This window comes from Trichosurus vulpecula, chromosome 6, assembly GCF_011100635.1.
Source record: "Trichosurus vulpecula isolate mTriVul1 chromosome 6, mTriVul1.pri, whole genome shotgun sequence".
In the NCBI taxonomy this organism is placed as follows: domain Eukaryota; kingdom Metazoa; phylum Chordata; class Mammalia; order Diprotodontia; family Phalangeridae; genus Trichosurus; species Trichosurus vulpecula.
This window is the reverse complement of record NC_050578.1, coordinates 99,769,443-99,781,894: the sequence shown is the minus strand read 5'-3', so window position 1 is coordinate 99,781,894 and position 12,452 is coordinate 99,769,443. Positions and strand designations below refer to the sequence as shown.

Here is a 12,452-nt window from a genome sequence, read left to right as displayed (position 1 = left end):
ATGTTCTCTTGACTCCAGAGATGACCCTCTATACCATAGGACCTATTTTTATTATTTAATTTTATTTAAAAATGTAACATTTATTTCACTTTTTTTTTTCATTTAAAACATTTATTTTCCCTCCCACCTCTGAGAATGGGGGCAGGGAACCTCTTGTAGTAAATATAATGTATGACTTATACAGAGAAGGTAAAATTCATAATATTGTCGAGAGCTTACCTTCTGAAACAAAAATGTTTACTATCCATGAACTGGGCTTAAGCATGAAAACCTGAATAAATTTTGAGTAGTGTATGCTTGTTATTTCGTAGAATAACAGAATCTTCTATTACTTTTCAGAAGCTTTTCTCAATTAGGATGTTGAGTTGATTCGAAGTATTTCTCCTTTAAATGTATAGGGTATTGTTTCCTATTCCAGGATTCTACTTGGATTGACCTTGACAAAAGGTCAGGAAGTCCTGCTCTTCTCTGATTTCTTCATTTTACAGGTGAAAAAACTTGAGTTCCAGATCAGTAAGTGACCTGTTGAAGATAACAAGACTAGTTAATGGCAGAGCTACTAGACCAGGTTAACAAACAAGGTAACAAGACTACTTAATGGCAGAGCTACTAGAGTAGGTTAACAAATAAGGTAGTAAGACTAGTTAATGGCAGAGCTACTAGACCAGGTTAACAGACAAGGTAACAGGACTAGCTAATGGCAGAGCTACTAGACCAGGTTAACAGACAAGGTAACAAGACTAGCTAATGACTCTGGATTCTGATAGGAGACTTCCCCCATAAATATGCCTTTATTCCCTCTTTCTAGAATACTTAAGATTTTTAATTGTGAAGGTGTTTCTAGATGGTTTTTCCACATTAAAATAAAAATCCAAGCAAATCAGCAGAATTCTTTTCTTGATGCTGAGTCTCGGTCATGAATGTGAGTCATCAGACGGGAAGGACAATAAATATTAGGAGGCGTTTGTTAACGGGAGTTACGTGAGAAGGGGGCAGTTTTTAAAAGTGACGCAGCTTCCAGATGCCGAGAGAGAGAAAACATTTTTGAAAACAAGTGAAGTTGAAACTGTATCTAGGTTGTATTTCTTATCGACCTCACCCCCCCCCCCCCCACACACACACACACTCTCTCTCACTCTCTCTCTCTCTCTCTCTCTCTCTCTCTCTCTCTCTCTCTCTCTCTCTCTCTTTACCCAACTGTAGCAGGGCACGGAGATAGATAGTACCAACTTCTATTTACATGGTGATTCAGGCTTTTTACAGAACATACTTGCTGAGGCTAGCTATGAGGCCGAGCAAGTATTTTCTTCATTTTAAGGTCAATATTATCATTACCCAATGATCCAGTGAGGGACCCAGGACTAGAACTCTGAACTCTTAACCCCATTTGCTAAGGGTGCACGTAGTTCTCCATCATGATCTATGGGAAAGGCATACTACTCCCTTGCCCCTGCCCCCACTTTCTTATGTATTAGTAACAAAATACCTAGAATTCCCATATTTTTCTCGTAAATATTTGAAAAAAAATTTAACTCAATGTAAGAAAACAAACAAGCAAACCTATGAAATGAGGGACAGAAAATCCTTAGCCTCTAACAATGTAAAACCAAGCAAATGATCAGAAGAGCAAATAGAAATATTTTCGTTATGCTGTGCCCTCTTCCTTGTTTTCTTTCCTTCTTTCTTTTCTTCTTTATATCATGGGTACTTAGTTTATATGTGGTCCTGGTTCTGCTAATTTCATTAAGCATCCTCTTATCCCAGTATGAATCATTTATTACTTCTGTGGCTTTAGAGTATTCTGTTAGTATATCATAATCTGCATAGCCGTTCTCCGATTGGTGGACAATGTGGGTGGCTTCTCATTTTTATCCTGTTTTAAATAAGAGTATTTAAATTTTTTAAAAATAAATAATCCTTTTTCACTTTCATTATTTTTTTTGGGAGAAGGTCATAGCAAATGTAGTGACTGGTTCAGAAGTGGGGGTCAGTTTTTTGAGTCTGTATAGTGGCTTTCATGATTTTTTCACTGCCTTAGCCTTTGACCCAGCCAATGATTTATTAGAGTGTCTGTTTCCCCACAGGCAACATTGGATTTTATTGGATTTCATTTTTTTTTTTAATCAACCTAGTGCAGGTAGTACAGTATCTTACAGGTGTTTTGATTTGCAGTGCTCTGATTATTAGGGAGTTTGAGTATATTCCCATGTATTGACCAGCACACAGATTTGTTTCCTCCTTTGTAAATTGTCTGTGTCCTTTGACTTTTGTTCCATTGGGGAAGTGTGTGTTGTTACTTTTGTATGTATGCATCAGTTTGTTATATAAATTCTGGGTATCAAGCCATTAACTGACATATTTATTGCAAATATTTTTCCCCATCTCTTTGCTTTTGATTTTTAAGATTGTTTTTGTTGCGTAAAATCCTTTTAATATAACAGAGTGAAACTTGTTGATTTTTGTCTTCAGTGAATTCTGTTTTAAAAATGTTCTACGTATTTGAGATAAACATTTAAAAAATGTTTTGCTGGTCTAGTTAGTCTGTTATCATGTGTGATGTGAAAAATGAATCCATTTTTTTGTCACATAGCTATCAAAGTTTTGACTGAATAGATATCCAATTCCCTAATATTTAAATGGGGATTATCAAATAGTCATCTTTTATATACACTGGGCTCTATATATGGGTTCATTATTTCACTGATCAATTTCTCTATTCTTTTCCCTACACTAGATGGGTTTAAAAAATTTAGTGCTTTCAAATTTAGGGTTTTTTGCTCTTCAATACTATTAAACTGAGAGTGACCCGGCCATCATCTGATTATGTTAAAACAGGAAGATATGTGTTATAGGAGTCAAACAATATGACCGGGAGGAAACAAACTCCTGGAAAATGAATAATTGAATTGATTACTCAAATGTTGAATCGTTTTTATTTATTTAAGGGAATAACCAGCAAATGGCTATTAAGAATGAAGTAGAAAGTTGTGAAACTTTGAAAAAACAGGTTGATGCCAAACCTTCCTCAGAAAAGAAGATTCACAAAACATCTAAAGAAGATACATGTTGTGGGAAACAGGACATCCCTTCTTCAGTCGAGGTCTGTATTCAGCTTTTCTCTCCTACTTCAAAGAAATTTTCAATTTATTTTAAAAGAAGTTAAGGGTTGATACAGATAGACTTGGTCGGTGCCTGTAGCTTTAAGAAGCACTGTACATATCTGTGTATTAACTTTCAAGACTTGTAGAGAGCTTTTCAAAAGTTGCTTTCCTGTTACCTTATTTGGGCTACTTAAATTCACAATGAAAATGTTGCATTCTCTTCATTTGGTAATTACGTGCCATATTGTATGCCCTCAGTAGGAGACAAAGACCTTGCCCTCTTGGAACTTGCTGGCTAGTGGGGGAAACAATATTTGATTATGGGAGACGTTTAAGTGAATCATACAAGTTGGTGTATGATCAAGTGCCGACCTGATTGTGACAGATAGACATTAATCCGTGGGAAAGCTTATGGAGGGAAAAATCAGTGTGCGTCGAGTGCAGATCAGTTATTGGAGGCAGTCACATTTGAGAGCTAGGATAGCTGGAATTTAGAGATTCAGAAAAGAGGGAAAGGTCAGCAGACCTAGGTTTGAATCCTGACGGTGATACTAGTCCTGTGGCAGTGAGTAAAGTCACTTAGTTTCACTGGGCCAGAGTCTCCACATCTGTAAAATAAGGGTGAGGGGGGGATGATGACCTGCGGCTGTATCTACCACATGGGCTTGTTGTGAGGAAAGAACTTTGTCAATCTTTGGAACTAACTAGGGACATGGGAGCAATTGTGTTGATGATGGCGAAGTTATTACTATGCCCTGGAGACCTCAAATGACTTGTTAGAGGATGGTGAAGGAACAAGCCTGAGCAAGTAGAGAATTCATGTTGAAGAGCAGTAAAAGATAAGATTGAGGAAAGTAAGATGGCGCCAGATGGTAGAAGGCCTTGATTGCCAGACTAAGGAGTTTAGACTTTTATTTCTTATGGGGCCAGTAAAGGTTTTTGAACCGTTCTGAAAGACAGTCAGAAAGCATTTATTAAGCACCTACTATGTGTTGGGGATATGCTAGGGATACAAAAAACAGACCTTACCTTGAGGGAACTCATAGTCCAATGGGGGAGAAAACATGCAAATCTCCATATACCAGCAAGATATGTACAGGATAAATTGGAAATAAACAGAGGGAAGGCACTTGCAGTATTTTAGAAAGATGTTCAGGATGGATTAGAAGGGGGAGGAGATAATACGGGGACACTGGGAGGTTATTATAAAGTCATAGGCGTAAAGTGGTGAGAGCCTTGATGAGGGTTGTGACAGGGAAGACAGATAAAGAAGGGACAGATCTGAGAAGCATTTTTGAGAAAAAATCGACAGGACTTGGCGTGACTAATTGGCTGCAGAAGTGAAGAAAAGTAAATAGTGATTTTTCAAAAATTTCTTCACGTACGTCTGTACGGATAGCTACCAAGTCTTGAGCCTGTGTGTAATTGGCAGAATGACGGGAGCGTGAAAAGAAATTGGAAAACCAGGAGAGAATGCTGATTTATGGGGCAAATGAACTTGAGTTGGTCTTCATCACACATGCATTTTTCTTTTCAGAGGAAGGCCCTGGGGCCCAGAGAGGATAGTGACTTAGTCACTTTAAGGACACACAAGTAGTGATGATGGATCCGGAGTAATGGAAAGGCATTCAGATTCAAAATATCTAGTAGGCAGTTGAAGACATTTCTGTAGCTTAGGTGAAAGGTTAAGGCTGTAGATTTAGGAATCATCTACTTATGGGTGACAATTGAAGTGATTAAAACAGGTGAATTATCTGAAGTAGTGAGTGTTAAGAAAGCAAAGTCTTAGGGAATAGAAATAGTTGGCAGGTGATGGGAAGAAGAGGACCAAAGATGAGAGATATCCTTCTTTGGGATAGAAAGACCACCAGAAATTGTCATAGAATTAATTGTAGATTCAAGAAAAATTACAGGGTTGGATACCATAGAATCTCACAATTGGCAAGGACCTCAAAGAGAGCTGTTTCAACCTATACCCGAGCAGGAAGCCCTTTTGAGATCTCCAACTAGTCTTCCTTACTCTGCTTTTGACTTCTGTCAAAATAATGAAGAGTGAAATGAGCAGAATGAAGAGAACATTGTGTACAGTAACAGCAGTATTGTTTTAAGAACAACTTTCAGTGACCAAGCCATTTTGACTATTATAAATACCCAAATTAACTGCAGAGGACCTATGAAGGAAGATGCTACCTGCATCCAGAGAAAGAACTGATAAATAGAACCATGCATAATTTAGTTCTATGTATGTATGTATGTGTGTGTGTGTGTGTGTGTGTGTGTGTATGTACATATGTGCACACATATTTGTGTCTTGTGGTAGCCATCTCTAGGGCTGGGGGGAAGGGAAAAAAAGAGAAAGTTACATGATAACTATATTATATATTTAAAAGGAAAAGCAAGTTGTGCAGTTTCGTGTGCAGTCTTTTTTTTTCTATTCTACTTTGTTATGGAAATGCCTATTTTATTTCTTAAGTTCAGAATAAAAATTCTAAAAAGAGAAAAAGAAAAGAAAAGAAAGATTTCCATCAATGAGGAACTAGAATTCATCCTGAAAAGCAAACCTGTTTTGTTTTTCTAACGGTTAGAAAATACGTCTTTATATTAGGTCAAAATCAGCCTAACTTCTTAATTCTAACTTCTGAAGTAGATTTCTCTGCTCTCTGGGGCCAAGCAGAATGAATCCAGTCGGTTTCCTGCATGGTATCCATTAGGTATGTGAAGACAGTTATCACTTCCCTTTTTTAGTCTCCATTTTCCCCAGCTAATTATAGGATCATAGATTTAAAGCTGGATTCTCAAAAGGCATAGTTTTGAGTCCTCTGACCATCCTGGTCCTCCTTCTTTGGCCATTTTCTGTCTTTTCTGAGTCCTTCCCTAAAATATGGAACCCAGAGCTGAATGCAGTAATCCAGATGGGGTCTGACCAGGGAAGAGGGTAATGGAATTAACCCTAATCTTCATTCTGCGTACCGTGCTTCCCTTATTGCAGCCAAAGGTCACGTTCATATTTTTGATTTTCATTTTAGATTGAGCTTGTGATACACTAAAATCCTCACTTCTTTTTCACGTGGACTGTTGCCCTTCCCATCTTCCCCACTCTGTACTTGTGTCACTGGTGTTTTGAACCCTTTGATGGCTGTCCTTGATCTAGAACTAGAAGGGACCTCAGGCCATGTAATCCAACCTCCTTACTTTATAGATGGTGAAAATCAGGACTGAGTCGTTTGAGTGATTTGCCCAAAGTTACACAGGGGATAAGCATCAGAGGTGAGATTTGAACCCAGCATCTCTGACACACAGAGACACTCTTTTTTTCTTCTGTACTAGACTGCCTCCCATTCTGTTTCACTAGATTTAAGCTTGTAAAGATCTTTTGGAATCTTCATTTATGCCGGCTGTTCCCTGGGCCATCCCTCTCAGCTTTTATGTTGTTGAGAAGGCTGTGTGATGAATAAAGATGGTGTCATGATAGGGCACCAGTGTTAGCATGGAGATTCTTCCCTTTTCCTTAAGTGAGCTGCAGGGGGCAGCAGCTGACCATGCCAATGGCATTGATCTTCCTTTTCCTCTGTTGATCACTGATTCTGAGTTTGGAATGAACGACTGCAGCCAGGCATAAGCTACAGAAGGAACAAAAGTGGGGTAGGGGGAAAGAACATGGGAGCTTGGGACTGTGGGTTTTGGTCCTGGGTATGTAAGCCCCATGCCTCGCAGAACTGACTGTAAATGCAAGCAAAGGTAATGGGAGAGTGTGTGTGGGGGTGGGGGGCAGTAGGGGCACAAACATTCCAATTTAGAGCTTCAGAAGCACAGGAGAAAATGAGAGCTAGAAAGGTTATCTAGCACACAGTTGTTATTCAGTTGTGTCCAACTCTTCATGACTCCATTTGGGGTTTTCTTGGCAGAAATATTGGAGTGGTTCACCATTTCCTTCTCCAGCTCATTTTACACAGCCCACAGCTAATAAGTTCAAGAAGTGAGACTCGAACCCTGGTCCACTCTCTTTCAGATGTTTCTACTATATCATAATTCTTCTGCTGTTTTTTTTTTCCTTTTCCCCCAGAGATTTCTGCTTTTAGCTTTCCAACATGCAAGCTGTTCATTGTACATAGACTATACCCTGTCTCCCCTGTGGCTCTGCATCCATAGTCTCCCTCCCTCACCTATAGCATCTTTGCAGAGAATGACTCTCATGCCACCTTCTTGATGTGGCCTCACCTGATCCCCAAAGTTGGTAGCATTTTCTCTCGAAATTATCATGCACGTGCTTGTGTCCATACCTGCTACATGCCCCAGATGGAGGCTTCTCTAGAACACGGACAGTTTTGTATTTTGTCTTTGTATCTCTAGTGCTTGCACCAGTGCCTTGTATGTAATATGTACTTAATACATGTGGTTTTTTTTTATCAATATATAGTATTAGATATCATAGGTGTTTTATCTGACTACACCCAGGAGAGGAGGAACCATGTGTTTTATTTAAATTTTATTTCTTCCCCACAATTAGAAAAGTTTGTTGAATTGATTTTTTTAAAAAGTCATGTCTTTAAAAACCTCAAGAAGATCCCTGCCCTCTTTACCTAAAAACACCAATTGGTTTGGAATGTAGTAGTTTCTGCCATCTAACAAAAGAGGCTTGATTTTTCTACTTAGGGTCCCCCTCCAAAAAATTAAAAAAGTAAATTCCCCCTGGGTTCTATTGAAGTGATTGCTGGTGGTGCTTCGGTAGTAATTCATGTGAATTGTAGGAACCGAGCCAACAGGTGAGGGGAGGAGGATTTATTGTGGTAGAATTTAACAGCACCTTGACCATAAATCTGGCAGATGTTTCTCATTTTTAGCCCATTAAGGATTTTTATAGACCAGGTTTTCTTCTCTCTCGAGGGATTGAGGGAGGTGGGGAGAGGGGAGGAATGCAAACACACCAGAGAAAGTTATGCCCAAGTTTCCAGCGGTTAAAAAAGGCCTGGATTCTGGGGATCAGGGTGGAAAGAGGGCTTGAAAAGTGGGGAGAGGTAGTATATCTGGAGGCAGGCGATGGCTGTGTCAAATTTAATCACTGAAGAGTTTGAGTTCATTGGTCTTTGGCTTCACCATATCACTGTCTATTGTCTTTACTTTGCAGCAAGAAGATAGGAAGAAGAGACCGCAAGAAAAGAAGGATGGAAATCTCCCAAATCTTAATTGGAATAAAACTAGAACGTCTAGAAAAAACAAGAAAAAAAGTGTTACTGCATCTGCAAGGTGTGTGTGTGACGCCCCCTCCTTCTTAAAAAACAACAAAAACCCCAAACCAAATCTTAAACTGCTGTGTCCTCATTTTGTTTCTGACTTTCCCCCCTTTTTTCTCTGTTCCCCACCCCCAAGTTTGTAGGTTACCTAAAAATACAAACTTTTCAATTTTGAGATGGGTGAAATACATCCTCAGGATTGTCAATGTCCTTGATTACAGGTTTTCGGTTTTTATGGAGCTTCTTTAAGGTTTACAGGGAAAAAAAATAACCAAGGTTGAAGTTTTACTTTTCACCAAGTTTGGTGTTTTTTTTTTTTTTTAAACAACACACACACACACAAAATCTTTTTTTTTTTTTAAATCCCACACTCATCCATATCTAGCTACAAAAAACATTTAAAAATTTATCTACTGTTGGTTCTTTAGGAAAAAATGAATACAAAAGCAAGACACTTTAGCTTTGAACATTTGTCTGATGTAGAATTTAAATAATTACTCTCGTCTCCAGTCTGATTTGAATAGCCATTGACCAGTTTGTGTGACATAGGAAAAATGAAAACTAACTGCATTTTCATGTTCCAGTATTTCATAGCAGTGGGAGGGGCAGAGGTGACAGAAAGACCTGAGCTTAAGTCCCTCATCCTGGCTCTGTCACTCTGTGCTCTAGGAAGCTCTCTGAAGATTCTGAGTTACAGAGGAGTTGTTGGTCTGGTTCCTTCCCCCCCCCTCCCCAAATCTCTCCACCTACCCACTCAATATTTCATAAGAGTCAACCCTAAGGTACCTTTCAAAAACTTACTTTCCAACATAAGCATAGAGGAAGAAGTAAAGATTTTAAAGAGGAATTAAAATGTAGTTTTACCAATTAAATATTATGGCTACATGATTAACTTTAAAAGAGAAGTCTGGCATGCCTCAGACGTGGGAGATGAAATGACTCCGTTTTGGTTTGTGGTTATGTATTATGTGAACTTTAAGGTTGGGATAATCTGGTTTCTGGCTGCTATGCTAGGGTCCTACTTTGATGCTTCCTGGGCATCTAGAGGGGGCCCTGTTTTCTCAGAGGCTCCTCCTGTGGAGCCCGACTCTTGCAGATAAAGGCTTCAGGTTTTGAATTCATCAGATATGTCCCAAAGACCAGCTTTAGTTAAGCTGGAACAAGTCTGAAAGTTTTTTGGTCACAGCAATTCATTCAGCTGTCAGTATCAACTAAGGCCTTGATGGGTGGCAGTCTGTTTCTGTGGAGGAATTGTCCACATCACAGAGCCTTGAAACATTGAAGTAGGTTATATCTAAGGAATTAGGGCTCTTTTTCTTCTGGCTTTTTTGGGAGGGCAGGGGATGGGATATGGTGAACAGAGAAAAAAGTCAGGTGAAGAAAAAAGTAAATGAAAAGCATTCCATATTTTGTTTATGTCTTTTACCTCTGTTTAACAATACTACTTTACACTTGTGTAATACTTTAGAGTTTGTAAAGCATTTCTGCACCCTGATCTTCACAAGAACCCTATACAGTGAGCAAGACTGAGATTCCTTTTTCCAAGTGATGGCTCAACCAAAGTTCACCCAGCCTGACAGAATTTTCAAACCCTTGGAGTGCTCACTTGCGCTGTCACGCTCTCTCTCTCTGTCTCTCTCTTCCCCCCCCCCCCCCGCCCTTCCTCCCTCTCCGTCTCTCCCTCTGTCTCTCTGTGTGTATCTCTCTGTGCCTCTCTTTCTGACTCTCTCTGTCTGTCTTTCTGTCTCTTTCTCTGTTTCTCTGTGTATGTGTCTCGCTGTGTCTCTCTCTGTCTCTCTCCCCTCTCCTTCCCCCCTCTTATTTTTTTCTCTCTCTCTTATATACCTTGCCATCTTTCCACTCTCACCATGCCATCTTTTAAATATGTTTTCTTAATCCTAAAAAGCTGTAGATGCTAAAATTGTACATTTTTCTATGTTCAGCTTTATACCAAGTCCTTAACCTAAAATAGGGCAGCTAGGTGGTGCAGTGGATAGCGTGCCAGGCCTGAAGTCGGGAAGACCTGAATTCAAATCCAGCTTCAGACATCTCCTAGCTGTGTGACCCTGGGCAAGTCACTTAATCCTGTCTGCCTCAGTTCCTCATTTGTAAAATGAACTGGAGGAGGAAATAGCAGACCCCTCCAGTATCTTTGCCAAGAAAACCACAGAAATGGGGTGATGAAGTGTCAGCTACAACTGAAACAGTGGACAACAAACCTAGAAAAAGACAGGGTAACAGTGACAGCAGCTCCCACTGAGGTGCTGCTTACTATGTGGCAGGCAGTGTGCTGTAAGTGCTTTTCAGTTTTATGTCATTTGATCCACACAACAACCCTGGGAAATAGGGGCTAATATTATTCCCCTTTATAGATGAGGAAACTGAGGCAAACAGGGCAAACGACTTGTCCTGGGTCACATAGCTACTAAGTGTGAAACTCAGGTCTCCCTGACTCCATGCCCAGCACTCTATCCACTATGAAGCCACCTAGCTTCCAGCCATTAAGAATCTCTTTTTACATGCTCTAGAGAGAATGAGCGCTAGACCCGGCTCGTAGGCCTGGATCTGCTAACCAGGTCCTGTACAGCCTAGTTTGGAGACCTTTATGAAGCAAGTCACTTCACATATTATTTCCTCTGTAAAATGAGAGAATTAGACCCAATAAACTCTGCAGTTTCTCCTCATTCTGAAATTCCACAATTCTGTTCCTTTCTCAGACTGTCAGAACAAATCTCTTTCCAGTTCTCCATCTCATTATCCCACATCCTGTTTTATTGGTATCCCCAGAATAGAAGGTCTAATGTATGACTTCTTTAATCTTTTTTGTATCAATGCGGACCCTTTTTCAGTTTGGTGAAACATGGACCCTGGACCCCCTCCTCAGATCAACATTTCCGAATGCATAAAATAGATACATAGGATTGCAAAGGGAATCAATCATATTGAAATACAGCTATCAAAACATTTTTAAAACCTAAATTCACAGATCTAAAATTAAGAACGTCTGGCTACTTTCAAGTTTTGGCCTCTTTAGATATATTTAAATCTCCACACAATACGTACATACATACATACATACATACACATACATACACACATATATACATACACACAGATATAGCTATATCTATATGTGCAATATATGCATGCATGTATATATGTCCACGCACATAAGTGCATTATATACGCGTATGCATATGTATTTACACATATATTACACATGTGTGCATTTATGTGTGTAATAATTTTATATGCCTTTGTTCGAATGTCACATTTATAGCTATATGTTGTGTATATATAAAGAAAACAGTCCATGTATATGTGATAATTATAGTACATATTATAATATACCATATATTGTTTATTATATGTGCAACGTATTATAATATTTTGTTTTATGTAATAGTTATACATGTGTGCTGAGGACATTAATGAGATGTTTGTGGCTGCCACAGGGCTCCTGAACAGAATGAATCAAAGCATGTGTGCACGGAATTTGAAAGGCCCGAGCTGAGAGGTACTACTCCTCTGAGGAGCTGGTGTACACAGAGTGGTACTGTGGACATTTGTAAAACAGAACCCAAAATTACTTCTGCAGCCACAGGAGAAACAGGTATGTTGTCATCCTGAGACATAAGCGGGGCATCTATAAAGGCTTTCCTTTCCTCCTTCATGAAGTTTCTGGGTTCAGAAAAGCTAAACCCCAGGTGAGCAGCATTCACCCCAAGACAGTGTAAAATTGCAAATGTAACTGGATAATTTTGAGGCAGAAGCATCTCTTACCTAGCCTTTTACCCTGGGCTGTTGTCCCGATCCTTCCACCTTTGTGCACATGGTGGAATGAACAGTGGGATACTTGGTCTAGGCTGTCATCCACTAACGGGATCAGCGGAGATAGAACCAGAGGGCAGTGGTAGGGATCTGGTACCGATAAGCAAATGGCTGAACAATAGCCCGAGACAGGCCAGCCCTGGCAGCTTTATTTTCCACTAGTACTTTTTCTCCAAGCTGATCCCTATCAGTACCCAAAGCCAGTAGGGTGTTGATGTTAACAGTTGGAGAGAAGGACCCATTCTGTAATGTTTGGGGCAGATCTGAAATAAGCAAAGAAGCTGGATGA

At 39.6% G+C, this 12,452-nt stretch overlaps 1 protein-coding gene across 1 annotated transcript in view; it reads left to right on the top strand.

Annotated features, from left to right (window-relative positions):
• The window catches only part of TMEM131L (transmembrane 131 like), a 172,749-nt gene that overhangs the window by 139,558 nt on the left and 20,739 nt on the right, over positions 1-12,452 (top strand). Inside the window, exons 26-28 of the mRNA XM_036763393.1 lie at positions 2,946-3,100; positions 8,227-8,345; positions 11,788-11,945. Of these exons, the coding sequence (XP_036619288.1) occupies positions 2,946-3,100; positions 8,227-8,345; positions 11,788-11,945 (432 nt within the window). The remainder of the gene's footprint in view (positions 1-2,945; positions 3,101-8,226; positions 8,346-11,787; positions 11,946-12,452) is intronic.